Source organism: Pithys albifrons, chromosome 4 (genome assembly GCF_047495875.1).
Source record: "Pithys albifrons albifrons isolate INPA30051 chromosome 4, PitAlb_v1, whole genome shotgun sequence".
Classification (NCBI taxonomy): Eukaryota; Metazoa; Chordata; class Aves; order Passeriformes; family Thamnophilidae; genus Pithys; species Pithys albifrons.
Window position 1 is genome coordinate 23,381,891 of NC_092461.1, and position 20,968 is coordinate 23,402,858.

The 20,968-nt window shown below is 35.1% G+C and overlaps 1 protein-coding gene across 1 annotated transcript in view; it reads right to left on the bottom strand.

The window, feature by feature from the left end:
• Window positions 1–20,968, bottom strand: part of ABCA13 (ATP binding cassette subfamily A member 13) — a 161,774-nt gene that overhangs the window by 115,786 nt on the left and 25,020 nt on the right. The window contains exons 11-18 of the mRNA XM_071553007.1: window positions 16,044–20,741; window positions 14,652–14,758; window positions 12,802–12,920; window positions 11,401–11,573; window positions 10,190–10,266; window positions 9,541–9,662; window positions 6,785–6,979; window positions 4,801–4,965 (exon numbers count right to left, since the gene is read on the bottom strand). Coding sequence (XP_071409108.1) covers window positions 4,801–4,965; window positions 6,785–6,979; window positions 9,541–9,662; window positions 10,190–10,266; window positions 11,401–11,573; window positions 12,802–12,920; window positions 14,652–14,758; window positions 16,044–20,741 — 5,656 coding nt within the window. The remainder of the gene's footprint in view (window positions 1–4,800; window positions 4,966–6,784; window positions 6,980–9,540; window positions 9,663–10,189; window positions 10,267–11,400; window positions 11,574–12,801; window positions 12,921–14,651; window positions 14,759–16,043; window positions 20,742–20,968) is intronic.

Consider the following 20,968-nt stretch of genomic DNA (forward strand, 5'->3'; position numbering starts at 1 on the left):
TGGAATGTGTACAGGTGCACCATTCTAAGAGGATACAACTGCAAGGGAATGTGCTGCCAGAGTATAACTGAGGGGTACACTGGCTCACCTCATACTCATTACTGTTGCAGATGCCTGTCAAGAAAGATATAACTAGACTATCAGACATCATTTGAAGACTCCACAACTGGCAAATAGGAAAAAACACACACATTCAACACTGAAATAAGTTAGCATTTTATCATTGAATTTATCCAAAACAGAAGAGTCAATTTTCAAAGTAGTACAGCACTTTACATAAAGACTTAATCACAGACAGTTTAGAGACTGTGTTGTTAGAAACAGTTTATTCTGATCAATGCATTTACTGAAGTGCCAGGTGCTCCTTTAGTAATCCTGGAGGAATATTAGTAAGTGTTATTTAAAACTCAGTGTTAGCTGCTCCCAAAATCTTACTTTTACCATACAGTCTCAGCTCGAAGTATAGTAAATAAATGGTACCCAAATTTCATAAAGCCGACATCCACAGCCCTTGAATATATCTGCTGGCATGGATTTCACTGGAGAAATAAACTTTATGCACAATGCTGTATAAAAGTGGTTTTGAATCTTTATTAGTGATTATTTTACCTAGAGCGATAAATGAGGCTTATTTCAGTCAAAGAGCACAAACTCTCTAATTCCAGCTCCAATCAAAGTAATTTGAAACTTAAATATTGAATATTTATGTAGTAAGCAGCTACCAACAGGCTGAATCTACTTACTGTCTTTCAACTAACTATCCACTAACTCAAAAAGATATGTTTCCTAAAAATTTGGCTTTCAAAAAGTGGGAGAATTATATACAATGGATGTTCAGCAAAAAAAAAGGGAGTTTTGATCCAGTAGTTCTAGTTCAAACTATATAAAGTAGAACTGTAATCAAGAATCCAAACAACCACCTCCTACAAACAAAGTAATCAGTCAAGCAAGTCCCTCTAACAAATTCGTGGAAGAGGAAGGCTGTTTTTGAAGACGTAAAGTCTGTCTGGAACTCGATTATCAAATAGAGGCAAAAAAACTCATAGCACAGGGACTTCTGACCTCACTGGATGGTTGTATACCTAAAATATTATTATGAATAAAACCAAATTCGTGTGGAATACAAATATCAGCTACTCAACAAAAGAAACCTAAAAGGCAAACTGGGCTACAGTTTGCACGTGAAACTAAAATACATTCAGGATCCTTACATTAAAGAGAGATAAGAATAATGCCATTTTCTTGGGAAATTACAATGAGGTTAAAGATAATTCAAAATAATAGAAGGGCTAAAGGAAACAAATGCAGAGAAATAGATATTCCTAGTTCTGGGAAAACCACAAACAGAACAAAGTCTTCATTGTACTGAAATCAGAAGAATCAAGGGGAAGATAGCAAAATTGCTGATGGCATTAAATAGTTAGATGGCACTATTTAAAAAGTAGAAAAATCACCTATACTCAAGAATGAGTGACATAATGCTCCAGGAAATAATGGTCTGATGTTTAACAGGGCAAGATACGCAGTACATTTAAAAGTGGGGGGCATTAAAGACAAAAAATATTTGAGGAGTAGAATTTAATGCATTCTCAAATTATCACTCCTGATCAACACAACCTATTTATATGGGAGGGCAAGTCCTTTCTCCTAAATAAAAATCCCCATATGCTATCTCTAATCTAGGTGAACTCCAACAATCAATTAATGTTTTTGTTCTAGAAAATATTCATTAGCATTAACGGGTAAAAAGTCATGATAAGAAGATATTGCAGGAAGCCTGATAACAGGAAACAAAACACTGGATCACAGATAAGATATTTTTTATTCCTGTGAGACTGATTTTGGGTCCACTGTGATGTTATTTAGCCCTGAAAGAAGCAAATTACTGAAATTTGTCTACCATTTAATAAAAATCCAGAAGGTATTGGAAGACAAAAAATATCAGAATGCCATAGAGCAAGAAGCCAATTACCTATTTTAAAGTAAAGTGAAAACAAACTGTACCAGTGCAAAACTGAAATCATGAGATGTGGATATAAACTAAAATCATGAGATGCTGCTATAAAATGAAGCTTACCTGAGTACATCACTCATACTTGATCATCTGAGAGAGAAAAATTTATGCAGCTTATGAAAAAGTTGAATGCAAGGTTAGGAAAGTCATTTTAGTAGGTATAGACATGAAAAACCACAGCTACAAGTCATCAGTCATAATTCCCCTCAAAGGCTGTATACATTTCTTCTTTCAAATGTACAAGATTAGCCTTAACTCAGCATGAAGTAATGACACTAGGCTGTCTGAGACAACTAAGAGTCTGTTAGAAAAGAAGAAAAACTAAAGCAAACAAAACAAATTCTAAAATAAGTCTATTAAACCTATCAAAACAGAGAAATACTGTGACCAGCCTTCCATAAACATATGGGCAAGTCAGAGAAGTTAAAAATACTACAGAACATTTTTGATTCGAGAATGAACATGCAAGCCTTGAATAAATCTAAGTCAGAATTTTATACATTTATAAGCCCAACAGGCTTTTCAGCCATGGTAGGTTGAACAGAAAATTTGTTCACATTAGTGGAAGGATTACAGAGTGAGGCTCTCTCAACTGACTACATTCAGCAACTCAAGAAGTCCCCTCCAGCTTATCTATTCATGAGTGACAAGCATTACAAAAATTAGGTACGGAAATATAAGTGAATAATTTTAAACAGCCAATAAACAAGCAAAAATCATTATTGAAATCAGCAGTGTTTTTCCTCAGGGAGTTATCCATTCACTCAGTGTTGTTAATGGTAGAATGTGGCTCCCTATTTCAATTACTACTGACTGGCAGATATACTATTTTTACATCATCTTTTATTACACAATGTGTAGCATATTAATTCAACATCATATTTTATAGATATATTAAAGTCATTTCTTCATTTTCATTTTTTCTTTCAGACAGAAATCCAGGTGCTTAACTGACAATGACTTTATTATCTCTTCCATTACAGAAGTAATTAATTTTTCAAAATTAGCTTCAAAATTGTCAGTCTGTCTTTCCCTGTGTTGAAGGTCAACATATTTTTACTTTAAAAACACTTATATTCTTTATTTAGTAATCTTTCTAGGTCATTGAACTACTTTGCACTTGGTTATCATGAAAACAAAAAAAATCCAGAAGGATGGACTCTTCTGGAAATAGAAGAAAACATTTAAGGAGAGAAGTGCATAAGCAATACCTTCACTTTGGTAGAACACTTATTCAGTAGCACAAGTTTGGCCACCATAGAAAGAAGCTAAAAAAATCAATTAAAAGTATTATTGGAAAGTAGAAAAAAATCCAGTGAAATCTGAAAAAGAAAGGATATTTAAACCACTATTACTAGTCTAAAAATGAAAAAAAAAACAGAGAAGAGCTCTTTAAATCAAACATCTACTTTATTAATAAAAGAAATAGACACTGATTATTTTAATCTTCAACCAATTATAAGGTGACCAAAGAAAACTGCAATTTCTCAAGAAGAAGGGATTTAACAAAACTTTGAAAAATAAAGATTGATCAAAAAAGGTAAGATCTAAAAAAGGCCAAAAATTCAAGGTTAAATCTATGGTATATTACAGGATAGTAAAGGTGGCCATGAAGCAAAGTTTAAAACTGTGAGTAGATGGCCCTCTGCTGTTCATTTGTTTCTTTGCAAACTTTTTTTGAACAGCTTTGGAGAACATTCTTCTATCAAATAAATAACTTTGGGATTTCAGTCCAAAAACAATATTTCGTTTGTTGGAAAGTAAGTCTGACACAAACAGAGCCAGTTTAAGCAAAGCAGAAAAGATGCAAGGATCTGATGAAAGCCACCATTCAGTGTGGCAGCCAACGAGTTACCCCAAAAGGAGAGGCTTAAAACTAAAACTAATAGGCACCAGAACAACGCTTTGCAACATGTCTCTATCACACAGACTAGATCTTGGAAAAGATTCATATCACTAAGGAAAACTAGTCCTTAAGGTAGTGTTTACTCTGTACTCTAGTAATAAACAAGATTGCACCATTTACCACTGAGGGATCTTTTAGGGTTTTGCAATTTTAGAACAAGATTCAATCCCCAAGTTTCCACACAGGATAGCAAACCCAGAAGGTAATGCCATAGGAGTCAGCAGGTCTTCCCATGGTATTGGAATTTGCTTGGAAACATAAACCTTTTTTCTCATTGATTTAATACCGCACACACCACTGTGCTAGCTGTGTAGATGCACACACAGACAGGAACAAAAGAAATATCCTCACACCTCAAGCCTCTCTTCTTTTTTTCTTTTTTTTTTCTTTTCTTTTTCTTTTTTTTTTTTTTTGACTTCAAGCAGAACTATCATACAAACCCCTTAGGAGACATGAACAGAAACTCAAGAACTGCACACACAGGCTATCTTGAAATCTTATCCTTTAAAAAAGTGAAGTTATTTCTTATAAACATTGCTCATAAAAAAATACAGCATCAGCAGAAAAGGCATGGCTATCTTCAAATCACAGATAATACACACTATTGTTAACGAGTAGACTAACACTGTAGTAATTTGGGCTATGATCTCATAAATCAGTGGAAAAAGAGATGACAGAAACAATATATCAATTGTCTCAGAATTACTAGAGTGCTTGAAAGAGACCAAATCAATCTCCCTAGGGTCTATGGATACTCTTCTCTAAGTTCCCAACATTCTAGGACACCATTTCTATTAGTGTGCCTCCTTACTAAGCATGCATCCATAGCTAAGCACTTCCTAATGGGACTTAATTTTGCAAATTGAAGGCATACACATACCTGCTGCAATGCAGAGATGTCAAGCACACCATTATTTTGAATTCCTTGGAGGAACGCTGGTAGCTTTTCCATGACATGGTGGACTTTGTTGAGAAGTGAGCTGATACTAGAAACCACATCCAGTAGCATATTTAGTACATAGCCTATCTCAGCTGGTATCTGGATCTTGGAAAAGAAGGACAGAAATTATAATAAATTCCAGTTAGAAATAAATTTTAACCTTTCAATGAAACACTCAAAATTATTCAGCCTTTTTCTAAAACAATTTTACAATGTTCCTACAAATCATACCTAATAAAGCTTCTTTTATTTTAGCTCCCCAGTTAGTCTCAAATAAAGCTAAAGAAAGATTTTCTGGTAATATTCAAACTGGCCTATGACAAATCATGAATTAAAATTCAGAGACCATGTTTACACCTGCCAAACTGAGGAGAGCTCTCCAGCACAAGATGCTAATGGGATCTGCAACATTCTGTCCCCTTGGAATTCAGTGTAAATGAGAACTTTTCTTTCACCAGGTTAAAGATGCTCATTGCAACACTTCAACATTTTAAAAATAATTTGGAAGTTAAATTAAATCTAGCAACCACTTTTATTGTTTAATATGAGTCTGAAAGCAACTAACTTTCCTGTCACAGTGTTCCTGCATTTGCATTGCATTTTTCATACCCAAAATGATTGCATGCACTTCATTCCCTGCTTTACCTAAGTTCAGTTGGCTGTTTGCTATTTCTACCATGCAAATTTTGCCACTATGAATTTTCTCTCTATTCTCTTTGCTTTTGTTGCTTGTTTAGATGATCCAAAACCACAAAATAATCCATTGTTACCTGCCTATGCAAAATAATAAAAATACTATAATTTCACTATATACTTTCAGTTGCTTCTTCTGATTAGCTTTATTTTATCCACCTTTATTGGGCTTCCTACTATAATGTCTGTGCTTAATTTTCCTCTCGACCTTCACCTGCTTTTGCACAGTAAAAAAACAAACCAAACAAAACAAACAAACAAAAAAACTGTAGAAAAATCGTATTCCATTATAATTTAGGATGAGCTGACAATAATTTTCCTTTGCTAGAAATCCTTTATGTTTCCATGGGATTCAGTAGAAATGTCCACCTGAATAAACACTGTTTTATTTTCTTCCTTTTTTTTTTCTTTTGCAGATAATTCAGGAAGTACAAATATTTTCTTTTCTCTCTGTGTATCTTTACCTACTCTGGGAAATAGTCTTGTTTTTAAAAGTCTGTGGATAACCCATTTTACTGAGCATGCAGCATCCAGAATATAATCTGGCTATAGATCAAAACATTCTTTCTCCCAGTGCTATAATTTTATTTCGGCTATTCATACTTACAGCACTTTGTGTTCTGTCAATCAATTACCCCAAAAGAACTCAAATTAATATTTTTTAATTATCAGAGATGCAACATAATAATTTTTCTTTTGTAAGTAAAAATTGTATCTCACTGAAAACCCCCACTGGACCTCAGATTACCTACAGTTGTGTAGATAATACATGCATGCTACAGATTTTTGCATCCACAGTGCTCTGAATTCTTCCTAGAAAACAATTTTGTCATTCTTGTGATGTGAGCTTCTGTGTTTGTTTTAGCTCCAGTGATGCCAGATCAGTCTTCCACACTTAGAAATAAAGAAGTGACTAATTGTATGAACTGCAAACTCTGCTAAAAATAAAACTGCATCTTTGCCCTCCTGTGTTTTCTGTAAAGCTTTCATAATTAACACCTCAGTGATAATTTTTCTGAGGAGACAAGAAATGAAATAAAGTAACATCTATAAACCCCATTCTTCAATGGTTGTGTTTGTTTTGTGAAGATAAATGAAGACAAAAAGTGTAATATTCCACGGAGAAAGAACATCTGAAGAAATAATAGAATTATCAATCTATCTACCTGTGTGCTTTGCACCATCTTCAGAAGAAAAACATAGGAACCAAATGGGATTTTTTCCATCTTACCTTGTAAATGATGTAACGTAAGTTCAAATTCTGTATAATCAGTACAAACATGGTGTACAAGTCCAGTGCTGGCAAGGAACATAATTCTTCCACTACCAGGGAAGTTTTACTGTTTTCAGGCAGCTTTAGCAGCAGGCTAAGTACTTCTTCATCACATCTTCCAGTTAAAGCTACCACAAAGGCACTGTAATAAACCTATGACAATATAAGTGTATTAAAAATTTTCTCCCTGGAATGCATCACCTTTTTTTTATAGTCAATAAGTTGAAAATTTTTGTCACAGTAACATGACAATTTGCAGTCACCAACAGACCTGAAATAATAAACTATACAGCTTTATATCAGATTGGTATGTTCTTACTTTATACTCTATGTACATATAAAGAGATGAAGTATATTTTTTAAAAATATTTACTTTCATTTGTTCGCAGACTGATCATTCATTCTATGAGCATTCATTCCATAAGCAGGCATATTTACCATGCTGAACATACTCCTAGCAGATATACTCCTTTGTTACAGAGCCACCTAAAGATCAAAATCTAGGTGTATGAATCACTAAAATCAAATAATATGGTCCTTCCTTCTTTCAAAGGACACACAAAATTAACATTTGGGGATGCCTATATGGCACAGTGTTCACTCTGAGCCTGCTCACATTGCTCAGTTAAACATTCCTTTGAAGTGTTATTTAATAGTGGATGAAGGGACAAATGCATAAGCAGACCTTGGGTGAGACTACAATAAAACCACCTTGGGCAATGATGGTTTATTCCTTCCTACAAAAATGTCACATCAAAAGACAAGTCCTTGTAGTCCAGATATCTCAGGAGCTCTTAGCTACCCATTCTCAACAAATCCAGAAAAATTACATGTTTTTGTAGGAGCCTATAAAGAACAAAGTACAGTGCTCCATTGTCCTGCTTAGGACAGAACCTACCTCTACTGCCTCCACTGGATGCATCTCTTGCTAGTAACATTACCCAGTAACAGAGAGGATCTGCAAGAAATACCTTTAGGAGCCAAAGCTGGTCAGGATATGTGATTTAATTCCTATGCATATTTTGTTTTCCAACTTACTAATTTGACTTTTTGATTTTTATTCTGGAACAGAATTTTGTCTTTGTGATTCTAAAGAATTTCCTATATATTTAAATATTCACTTTTTTGTGTGCATATAAGGAATGGAATATGGATATATTGATCTGGGCTTCTTTGGAGGAAACTTGAGCATGATACAATCAGAAATTTATTTCCTCAAGCCCCAGACAAATATCACCATTTCAGTGCTGCTGTAACTCCTTCTGTATTTTAACCACTGGGTTAAGTTTCTCTGAACTTTCCTTCCAGCTTTGTGAATATCGGAGCTAATTCAAACTGTTATGTTGAGTGAATGAATGCTCATAGTCTTCAGCTTATAGGTTTTGAGCTATTTCAAAGCACTTAATCACATGGCAGTGAGAATGACCAGCACATAATATTGTGACAGCAATTAATAGCTAAGCACAATGAGCACAAACAATTGTCAGGCTTATTCTTACCATTCTAGAGGTAAGCACAGTACAGTATACAATGACAGAAATACAGGACTACAATGGGCCTGCAGCTATCATTAGGGTTATCAGACAGTGCCAATATAGACAACATATAGGGCATGCCTGAATTATATCTTTAAAAAGTAGTTGTGCAGCTTGCATAATCAGTAAGAGAACCAGAATTTTAATGCTGCAGTTGGGCTGGGGAGGATTTAAGCACTTAGGCAAAAAAAAAAATCTGTATAAATACATAAAATGTGAGACATGTGTGTTTATATCTAAGCTCTCTATGTGACTGGCAAAAAGTAAGGATGGAAAGTAATTTGACAAGGAATCAATTAGCATTATTATTCCAAAGGATCAAAGGTGCACTGAATCCCATTTAACTGAATTGCTTTCAGATGACTTCTCTCATTACCATTTACTGCTATGACAATAACAAGCTAACAATAAAGGCAGTCACAATGCCAAAGAAGCAGAAGAACAAATCATCTCTAAGTAGTTTTGATGGTCTGAGCTGCCTTTTTAATAGCTGCATTGTTCACAAGACGACTTGCTACAGTTTCCGCAAGTGGAGCATCACTGACACCCAGTGGCTGCTTGGTTGACCTCATGAGTTTACACCAAATGCATCCACAGCTCTTATCAGTCATGTAAACCGGAGAAAGAGCCTGTTAAGCAGGTGGCTTTTTTTCATGATTTCTACTGATCACGGGGATTACAGAAAACAGCAATGATAACACACAGTCTTTCACTCAGAAAACTGACAATATTCAAGAGACAACAGAAAAAGTGAAAGTAAAGGAAGATACTGGTAAGATAATGTAAGAACAGTGAGGAATACACAAAGGAATAAAAAAAAATACAGAAGACAACTCTGCAAGGAGCAGAGGTGGTAAGATACAAAATGATATCTCCAGAAACCCTCATCTTTTGTACAATACCAAGACAGCAAAACTCAAGTTCTGTGTCAACAAAAGAGGGTAAAACACTGCTGAAAGTAATGAAGCAGTGCCATTTATACCAGAAGTGCTACTATAAATTGATCCCTTAATGTATCACATTATTATTCTGAAGTCCAAAAACTCACAAAATATGCCACATGGAAAGGGTCAGTGAAAATATAAGATTCCACAATAACAGTGTGGCTTGTTTTGCCTCAGCTGGCACATCAGGCTATAGGTTGACCCAATAATTTGACACCTCTTTTTGATCTTTTACCTTTGAATGAGAGACACTGGCTTCCAAGATGGTATTGATACTTTCTTCAGAAATATTGACAGAGGAACCAATGTCTAGCCTCAACTGAGTAAGATTCTGCACACAGTCTTTGACTTTCACATCTGAAAGAAAAGGAAAATAGTCCCAAGAGTACCAACCTGCTTAAATAGATTTCCCACAGATTGTATCCTTTTCATTCAAATTACTGTGAGCAGTAATAAAGGACAAAAACTTCATATCATGTATTTCACTCCTACTTCAACTTTAAAGGTCACCCTCCTGACAGATTTAAGGGCTCATGTATCTGTTTTTGTTATTCTATAAAAACACAGGTTAATCCACATCCCTGTATTACAAAAACATCTGAAATTAGTATAACAGCCTTCTAAGATTTTCTCCTTTCACTAACTTAAGTCCACTCTTCTTTCTAATTAATCCCTACCTCTTACTGGAAACACTCTGGCTGAATAAACTATGCTGTTCAGTGCCAACTCAAGCACATGTACATGCACACATGTACAATGAAAATATATTGCAATGGTAGTCTACATAAGCAGTGTACCTTTGAAGTTTGAAGAAGAAACCAATATTGTTCTGCAAAATTGCACATCAAGGGCTTATAAAAAAAGTGAAGAAAAATGGAACTCACCATTCAAGAGATTTAAATTGCTGAGAAAAGCTGCTGCTGGATTTTCTGACAACTGTAGCTCCAAATTTTCAGTCAACCTGAAATGATAGCCTTAATTTCACAAGTTATCAGAACTAAGTCATTGGCATTTCTATGCATAGAGACTAACATGAAGAGTGAAACAGCCACTAAATGAGGCAAAAGGGTAACATTATTCTCTGTATGCACATAAAAGCACCTCTACAGACCTTCTCATTCTGTATTTATATGGTGAAGGGATTATGTATTTCTGTGCCTAGATGAGACTGCAAATGTATGGATCTCCCCCTAATGGCTAAGGGCTCTAGCAAACGGTAGCTTATGAAGAAGGACAGGTCTAACAATGTCTCACTTCCATGTTACTTACTGAACACACATTTTTAAAACCTAGAGATACAAATAACTGTAGTTCAAGATTAATAAAGTCTATCTTATTATAATTTAAGTAAGAAGTATGCACCCATCAGATATTATTTATTCCTTAAAAACTGGACATCAGTCCGTGGTCCTTAGGAGCAGCATCTAAACTCAAGTTCTTCTGTGTTATTACTGTAGTTCACAAACACAATTCAAGCTCATTATGAAAACAATCCAACACTCAAACTCGTATAGCAAAAATTATAACAATGACCACTTCTAGCTGACTTCTAGATAGAAATTTGAAGTACCCTGTAGTAGCAGTTTTATTCATTGACTTAAAATCTTCTGTTTTCCCTCAAGTGAATAGAAAATATCAGAAAGTATTTGGAGTTCAAACCCATCAGTTTACTGTTTGAACTGCTGAATTGATCTGAATGTTTAATTTTTTGCAAAAAGATATCCAGCTACTGAAAGGACAACCCATATTAAATCAGCTTTAAATAAAAAATTTAGATGTCAAAATTTTTACCTAGCTGAAGTCATAGGAAACTGCAAACTTTTTTAGTTTTGATCAAAAGCATTCAGCTGATGGAGCAGCAAAATATTCTGCAAGTGCTCAGCAAAAATGTAAGGGCTTTTAAAAATATCCAGAATTTTTCTTATTTACTGAAATAATTTATACATTTTATCCTCTCAACTTTCAGGTAAATGAACAAAGCTTAAAGAGACAGTATTTCTCCTGCAATTACATAATTTAGAACACAGACATATGCAGAGAATAACATCGCTAACAATAAAAATTGTTTGGAGTACCAAAATTTAAAAGTCTTTACATTTGCAGTTGTTTCTCTATGTTCCCCAACATGAGCTGGCATTCACAGCTGTCATTGCTGGTGTTCTGCAAGGCTCCCAGGAAGCTCTCCAAAGTATTCGAAAGCTTTTGGTTTACATATGCCATACTCTCACAATCATCCTTGTTCAAAGTAGACCACAATCTTTCAACATCCTGCAAAACACAGTGATATGGTCACTAAATTCACCTTGAAGAAGCAGCTCTTGGCAACTAGATGATGCATATTTTCAAATGAGAATATGGGTAAGGTCATACTTTCTAACTCATTGTATGAGTAATTGACACTGAGTGAGAAGTTTTCAGGAACAAAGGAATTTTCAAATATTTGAGTTTTGGAAACATCCAAATTGGGAATTGGAACTAGCCTGACAAGGAGATTCATCCACTAACAGAAATGTCAACAATTAATTTTAAATTTGTTTCAAATGGAAAGAATCTGTTAGTTTTGGGGATTTTTATGTTGACCATTTCTATCTTTGTGCCAAAAAATTGTTTTGAACACCAGTTTCCATTCAACAAAAAAAAAAAAGAAGTTGAAACTTTTTCCTGTGTTATGCTCTGTCTAGTACGCACTTTCATATTTTTCTCACCAATATTCACATTTTTGATTTTGCAAGGCTTTTTTAACACTTGCAGAAGTAGGTCATAGAATGGCAGGGACTACAGAAACACATTTGGTCCTCAAAATTCTACTTTGAGACATGAGTGATGCCTCTTGTCATCTGTTCACTTTAAAGCATTGCTGTTCATATGAGTAAATAAAGTAGGGGAGTTATTCCACAAAGAGGAGGCAAAGTCTACACTAAAAAGCATGACCTTAGTATTTCATATGTGTGTGCTATCCAAAGGTCTTCCAACTCTAGATGAGTCTCTATATGCCAAATATTACTCACACTGCATGGTAATTTCATGCATTTATGGAAAAACAGACTGACCCCAACTGGTAATTGCAACTTTTATTTTAGCTGGAATTAATCTGACCAAGAAGTTTATTTGTATTTGGTTTGATTTCACAAGTGTTCCTGTGAAGATTTAAAAGTATGAATGTACCCTAATTCACTAAATTAGCAGTATGACAAAAATTTAAAGAAATTAAAAATGGGCTGCTGTTTGATACTGATTGACAATCCAGTTATTGTAGTTATAGGAATTCTAATAATTCTAGTCATACTTACAGCTTGCAAAGCTCACCAGTGTTTACTTAAGGAATTTCTCCTGGTTATCACTATCAAAACTATCAGAGCTATACCCATCAGCTTTGTATAGCCACCATGAGGACTTGCCATTCAGAGAGTGTGGGGAAAAAAAGGAAACTTCCATTAGTTTCCAGAGTTTAATGCATGTTCTACAGTGCACTTATAAGTGTGGGAACCACTCAAACCTGATAATGATCTTGTACCACAGCAATCCCTTCAATGATAGCAGGGAGCAAGTGACTTGTTAATCCATCTTTACACTTTGTAATGACACAGAAAATGTTGCCAAAGACAACTGGTTCTTCTGTAAGAGAAAATGTCCATGTTTAATCAGTAAAAAAACCCAGAAAAATGCTGGAATCAAATTAAAAGTTAGCCAACTAATAAAAGACAGTAGAATTTTTAAAAGCAAAGAAAATCTGATGTGTTAAAGGCACAAAGAAATATTTCTATCTGAAGGTCTGGTTGGATTCAACTTCAGTTACGCTTCTCCATTACACTTTCCTGATCAATGATAAGAACATCAATACCTGATACAGAACTAGAGAGGAAAAATTTCAGATTTGGTCTTTGTGAGCAAGAAGCACAACTGTGAGTAGCTGACTGAGTATATTAACCACATATACCTTGACCTCAGGCAGGCTCCCCTGATCCTATTTCCCAGTAGAGACATCAGGATGTTACTGACGCTTCAGTGCACAGTAACTCTGAAACCCTAACTGCAAGGGGAGAGAAACAGCATTATATGGACATTTTCCTTATCTAGGGATAATGAACCCATATAGGGGAAATTTATCACCTGCTCATCCATGGAGGCAGTTTCTACCCCACCTTGCAGTCCCCATGTCCTTGGAAAAAAGCTCCATTCCCCTGCCTTTAGTGGGTTTGTAGATGGGATAGCAGTAAAGGAATTTGGCTTGACTACCAAGTTCTCACTTATGGCAGGATCAAGTTAACTTTTCCACCCATGTGGGTTGGGTATTTTTTCCCTTTATGTTTGGTTCACGAGTCAAGTAGGAATTAAAACAAACATTCACCACTGCTTCTAAAAAAGCAAACCTTGGTCTTGCTGATAGAAGTAATACAGTACAACTCAGCAATTCAAACCAAGTCAAACAGTTTTCATCTTTTCTCATTAGGTTTCATACTGTTTTCTGTAACAAATGAAACATTATGAAACATTCCTATGACCAGAGTATTGAAATAAGAATGACATGAATTGCTTAATCTCAGTTTTCTCAGACTGTTCTTCAGAGGTCAAAGACAGAGCCCAGGTACCTGCACACATTTTCAGTATCACGTATTTACAACACACAACATTGCTACTGTTGTACTCTTTGAAACTACATGGGTCACAGGAGAGTGAGGAGGGGTGTTAATCAAATAATCACATCTTATGCTATTTTTGGAAATTAATTCGGCATAAAATGTTACAGACAAATGTGAGCAATAAAATATAATGTTTTAAAAGTGCAGGGTTTTGTTTTCCAAAGAAAACATGATATGAAATTATACTCAGGTCAATATTAAAGCGCACCTCTTGGGGGCCTATACATAAGTAATGAAACACATTAAAGTTTCAAAAATTGTTAAAGGTGAATTTATTCAGATGCAGATAGCCAATTTGCTGGCTCGACATGGCCAGAAGAGGGAGATGCTACTTCCTTTCAGTACTTGCCCCATCTTTCCTTACTGTCAGCTACATGGTGCCTTGTGGCAACTCTGCTTCATTAAAAAAAGCCCTGTGACATGACTCAGCTCACTAGCTGAAGAGGAGCAGCAAGACCTTCTGCTTCCACTGAGATTTTGAATCAACATGAAGACTCCAGAAAGAAATCATCCCTTTGCTTGATCTGCATAATTTTTTCCTGTTCCTCTGTTGGTTTAGTTTCCAGGCCTCAGCATGCTTTCTTTTCTTGGCATCACCCAAATTAATGTATTTGTACAAAAGTTTTCTTAGTAAAACTTCAGTTTAACAATACTAACACATATGACACATATGGTGACCTATATAGTCACTGCTGTGGTAACCAACCTGAAAAGATTTTGAGAACACTCAAAATGATAAACTGCAATTTCTGCAACAGTAGGACACTATCAGGGTATAAATGTTCCTGAAGAATCTTGCAGATTTTAGATGCTCTGCAAAAACATTAATTAGAAAACATTATTTTCATAACAAGGGTTCCACAGGACATTTTCAACAAGTGACTATGCACAGTTGCAGTCTTCAATGAACCACATAAGGATTTCAATATTCAGTTATTACATTTGTCTGAATTATTTTGAAATCAGAATGTAATACTGGCACATTAAAAAAATACCTTAGGAGTGCTAAAAAGTACCTTCACAAAATAAGAATAATTGTGATAGCTTCGGAAATGCTGAGAACCTACAGAATATCTTGACTTGATGGCAAAGAGCAGAATATTCAAAATGGCTGATAAGCATGTGGGGAAAATAAACCACTTTTCTGGTCTTTACTTCTGATTTTTCAATAGATTTGGTTAATACCTGACCCTGCTGACCACTGGTGTCACATATTTGCAGAACATTAATCATAAAGGTCTAAATACCACATTAGAGCCATGCACCAACTTCAGTATGCCATTTCTCAGCTGGTCTATGCTGGTAGGACCAGTAGTTCCACCAGCAAGACACCCTAGAGCTGTTTGGAGCAGTCGTGTTATGGGCTCATTCAGTATTGTTTAAACTCAGCAATTCCAGTTTAAAAGCACTTTTATATAAATGAAGTATCAGTAAACATTTTCCTGAAGAAGAGTTTCCTCTGTTGCTAGATTATATTTGATCTGAGTAATCAAAAAAAAAAAGGATCTTGGCTGAAAATTTCTTCAGAAACTGCATTTGTTAAAATGAAAAACCTCACACTCTAACCAGAGCGCAAGACATCAGCAAATTTAAGCTAAAGAAATTTTGGATAGCTACATTTAGATATAAAAAACGAAAAACCAGATCAACAACAAACAAAAAAAATTAAAAAACCCCAAAACAAAACAAAAAACCCAACCACAAACAAACCAAAAGCAAAAAGCACAAACCACAAAGCAATAGTTCCAAGCATTCCTTAATTTGCAGCTCCACAGACAAAAATGGCTGCTGCCCACCAATAACAGTGGATTAAGTGTTCAGATCTGTAAGGATCTTAAAATACAAGTATCTTCAAATATTTTTTATAATAGTTCTAAACACACCAATTTAAGTATCAATACAGATGACTAACCACAACAATAAACTGGTCCCCACAATATAATCTGTTACCCAATACAGCTGGTCTGAACAACTTAAATTGGCAAAAATCTGAAATGAAACAGTAATTAACAAAGTTTTGACTGATCTGTTCATAAACAGAGAGCCCCTCTGTCATTGTAAGCACACTTGTGAAAATGAGTACATAGAAAATGCTCACCTCATTTCCACCATTACAGCCGTATGCAAATCCTTTAGTAATAGCCTTATTTCATTCCTGTCATGCTCTCCAGTAGACTGAAATATCACTTGCAAAATCTCTTGTATAATCTCCACAGTTCTGTTTTGGGACTGAGTAGAAGCTTGTTTATATTGTGCATTATAAAAAAATGAATCAATGAAGTCAACTATCTGAAGCTCAGTATTGTTTGTATGCAAGGCTTCTTCTATAACAGCAAGATCAGCAATTATATGGAAGAGATTGTTTAGCAAAACTGAATTAAGAGCATGAGTATTATTCCATTTTTCTGTGCTAAGTTGACTGTCACCAAACAACATACCAGTGTAGTCTTCCTTAGACCTATTACGGAATAGTTCCAGAAAGTGAATAATGTCATTGACAGCTAGTAGTAGGTAATTTGGTGAACTTTCATTAGTCATAAGGAAAATTAGAGTATGAATCATTTTAGAATAATTTTTATTGTTGCACTCGCATAGAACACTCTTCACAACTTCTTGTATGTCTTCAAAATTTCTTAATATAGTGTTTACAGATGACATCTTGAACTGCTGTATAAAAACATCAGGAGCCACTGAAGAGGATTGTCCAGTGGCTAACTTCAGTAATTTAAACTCTTGGTCTATCATTACAAGTAAGTGTTCAACAGTAAAATTCACCAACAAATTTTCTATGCTTGTAACTATAGGGAACCAGAAGTTCTCAAAGTTATCAGACATACTGCTGTTTCCACTTAAAGCTGATATTATCATAAGCATTGAGTATGTCTGGTTTCCAACAGATGACAGTGTCATTAGAGGCTGAATCACAGAAAGAAAAGAAAGGACAGCTTCTGTATTCAGGAGTCTGGAAACTTCACTGGTCATATTCTTAACATTAGTAAGAGCATCCTTAAGTGATGTTCTTGAATGTCTGTTCCACCTTAGGCCCCAATAAAGATGTTCCAGAAGACCTTTGGCCATCTCCATGTCTGCCACTGAAACACTGCCCAGTATTTCTATGATTTTTAAAGCCACTTGTCTCTTGGGAGTGGAGGAACAATTGACTGCATATGAATTATTCACCTGCAGCGGCAGAGCATAAAGGGATAGCTCATTCCAAAAATCTATCAGCTCTTTGAGAACTGAGCCATTTACATGATGGAGCTCAGAAAACTTCAAAAGAATAGAGTTCCATTCTTTGATCTGATGAAAAAAACAAGTCAGATTGTGAGTAATATTCACCTGTAAGTCTTCCATAGAGCATGAGAAATTATCCTCCAGAGTGATGAGCTTAAGCTCTTTAATGACTTCAACGACTGCACTGTAACTAAGAGTAGAATTGCTATGCACAAAGTCACAAGTTTGAGCAGTGGGATCACTCTGAGGTGCTGCTGTTGTCAGAGTCCAGCAGAATGCTGCAAAATAACAATCAGAGGCCTCTGCAGGTTTATGAGCAATGTCTTTCAAGGTCTCCAGCAACATTAGAAGACCTTCTACTTGATTAGAGAACTCCTCATCCGTAAACATTGGCATTTTTTCTTCCTGAATCAGTATGAAAGCATATATTTCAGTTACTGCTTCTGTAATGTTTCCATGGGCTAATCTTTCCATAAGGCTGATGATATCAATGAAGAGGTCAAATACATCTTCTACATCATGGAGCTCATCTTGTTCAAAAAGTTGTGTTATTTGCCATAAGCCAGTCAGGTTCAAATAACATGAAATGTTCTCAAATGCATCCCACCATTCTGTTAAACCTTCTAACTCAGAGTTCTCAATATAAAAAGGTTGTATATTTTTAAAGAGATTATCTAGGTTCTTCTGGACTTGTTTGAATCTACTTATCAAGAACTCAGCATCCATGTTTCTCATGTTTTGCACCAAGGCTACTGCATGCTTTAGAAACTCCTTTTCATCTCTTAATGGAAAGTCAGTAAAAGTGGGAGACTTGAAAATTTTAAGTGCCTTCCTTACCAGCTCAATATTCAGAGCTGCTGTTTCTATCAGTTTCTGATGAAATGTTCTGTGTTCACTCTGCAAGTTTGAGTCAAGTTTTCTAATCACATATTGAAAGAACTCCATCAGCAAACTGATATTTTTCTCACTGAAGAAAGATTCCATCTTAATGTCCAAATGAGAGGAGCTGTTTTCTTGGACTTCAAAAGTTCTATTTTTCAGAAGAGTTTGAATTTCTGACACAAGTTCCATTGATAACAGCTGAATGTGGTGAAAAGGATTAAGGAGCATTCTTGAAGACCTGTTAAATCCATGGACTGACTGACTAAAATGGGTCTTATTTGACATACATGAGTGCCCCAGTAAATCACTGATAATCATTTGTATTTGCTCCCCAGAATTATTTAAAAGTCTAAAAATAAATTCAAGCATATAAATTTCATCTTTTATATGAAAATCAGGGAGAATAAACTTTAAAGGTTGTGCTATGACATTGAAGTAAACATTTACACAATGCACATCAGAACCAGTCAGGGAACATTCAGGGAGTATCAAATTAAAAATTAAATTCACAAAGTCCATCACATTCATCAGCTTAGCATCTGTCTTGGTGTTTCCCAGAGACTGCAGAAGAAATAAAACATGTTTTGCACTTTCAGGGTGGGAAGACAACTTGTATTTTTCACTGAAATTAGTTAATCCATCTATCCATATGTTACAATCCTCTGCTTCAGCCACTGTACTATAAAAGTTCAGAAAGGAATTAAGATGAGATGAAAAATTTGTTTGTAAGTAGCTTATGTTTTTCAGAGTACTGTCCAAAATTAGTTTGGTAATATTCTGGAAAATGCTGATACAAACCATGTATTTGTCTTGAGGTACACTTTTTAAAAAAGCAGATGTGTCATTTATCTCAGTGAGAATAATTTCAAGTTCCTTTTGGGAGAGCTTGAGAATAGTAGAAAGGGAGTTTCCAGTGGCAAATACACCAGCATCCCTATCTTCACCCTCAGATTGTCCTGAGATGAAAATATCAAGCCAAGAATTCAAAAACTCTTCATTAATCACCTGTAGTATAGATTTCTGCAGTTCAGTTATCATGACTCCCACCATTTCTAAAACACTTTCTAAATTGCTACCTTTAAGCAAGCTTGTGATGTCAAATGCATTGTTAAATACCCTTTGAAGACTAGCAAGGAAAACTTCAAAGTCTTTCCAGTCATTTAAATTGACACCATCTTGAAATACAACTTTTAATAGCTTCATTGTTTCTCTCGTGGACTCAACAATAGCCATAGCTGTATTATTGCACAGTTCATCATGAGTTGCATTTAAAAGACTTTCAGAAAGATTTGCCAAATCATTTCTTAGACAGACAAAAAAGGCTGAATTCAAATTTAAGATTTTGGATGCTTCTTCAAAAATCTCAATCCAGGTTTGAAGCCATGTAAAAGTGCAGTGCAAAGCAGAAGACACACTTACCTTATCTCCCAAGTTTGTTACATTAGACAGGACACTGTCTAATGGAAGCAGAAGTGAGTTATAAACCTCTGCTGAATGTTCTGCAGAAGTAATGTTTGCTAGATAAAAATCAGTGCACTCATTATTTACCAGGCATGCTTGAGAGATATCAAGAAACTCATCCAAATAACAAAAGGCAGCTGTTTGGAGCTCTTCATCTATAAATAAAGTCTTAAGGCTGCTCAGAGTGCCATAGACAACTTGCATTTCTTTTTTTCCTTTCTGTGCAACAAACTGGGCCTGAAACTCTGTGTAGTTGTAAATTAATAGTAACTTTTCACACAGAGACTTACTGGTGAGGTTCCAGAGCAGGTCAAAAGTTTCAGACAGAAAATCAAAAACTAGATCCCTATTTTGGAAATCATGCCATACTTGAAAAGATGACATAGCTTTTGAAGTCTCATAAAGAAATGTTAACACAGTGCTATTGCTTTTAACATGTGAAGCCAAATAATCATTCTGATACAGAGAGAAAAGTATTGGAACAAGTGAGGCCACACTAGTTGTGTTTAACTTTTGGATGTTTTCAAGGAAATCTTGCACAATTTCTCCTAATTTTTGTGCCCTAGACATAAAAGTTGCATTTGAGAGAAATAAAGAGGAGGCATTGCTCACTCCAGGAATCGTGCTGAAAGACACATTGACATGATCACCAGACAATGATCCAAATTCATAGAGGTTTCTTAGGAAGTTTTCACTTAAATATTTTAAATGGTTCAAAGCAGTAATATTTAACTCTGGCCAGTCAGTCAGGATATTTTGTATCAACACCATACTTCTGTTATGGATTTTACTTTCTATAATGGAAGATATAATTCCAGATAAGTACTCAGTTACATCCTCCTCATCCACTTGACTCAAATGAGAAAGCCTAGACCGAAGTTCATAGAATAAAATTTCAACTATATGCCAGAAAACTTCCATCTTCTTTTTTGGCCAGAACCTCTGAAGAAGCTGGGATGTTTTTTGTAGCTCATTATGGAGTTCAGAAACTTCAGGTGAGAAATTGGTGGAAGATTCCTCTCCCTGAGCAAAATTTTTCATCCATATTATTGCATTATTCAAGGTATTTTCCATTAGAGATCGATTTGAAGAAGATGAGAAATCAAACATAATTTCTTCTATGACATCTACAAGATGAAACATATGATCCATTTCCTTTTCACCAGAAATACTTAAATTTTCTTCTTTCTTCAAAACCTCTTTGAAAGATGTCAAAGTCCTGAAAAATTAATTGCAAGTTTTTTCTTGTTAGTTTCCTAGCAAGCAGACAAGAATTGGCTGAATATATATTTTATAATTTTAGAATCTAACTCTGTTTACTTAACACAAAGAAATTCCAATTATAATTTAAATACCAGTCACAAATTAATCACCAGAAAATTTGAAATAGCACAAATTGGCAAGTGCTTTGGTTTTCAAAAACATGAAAAACCTTCACTGAAAAGT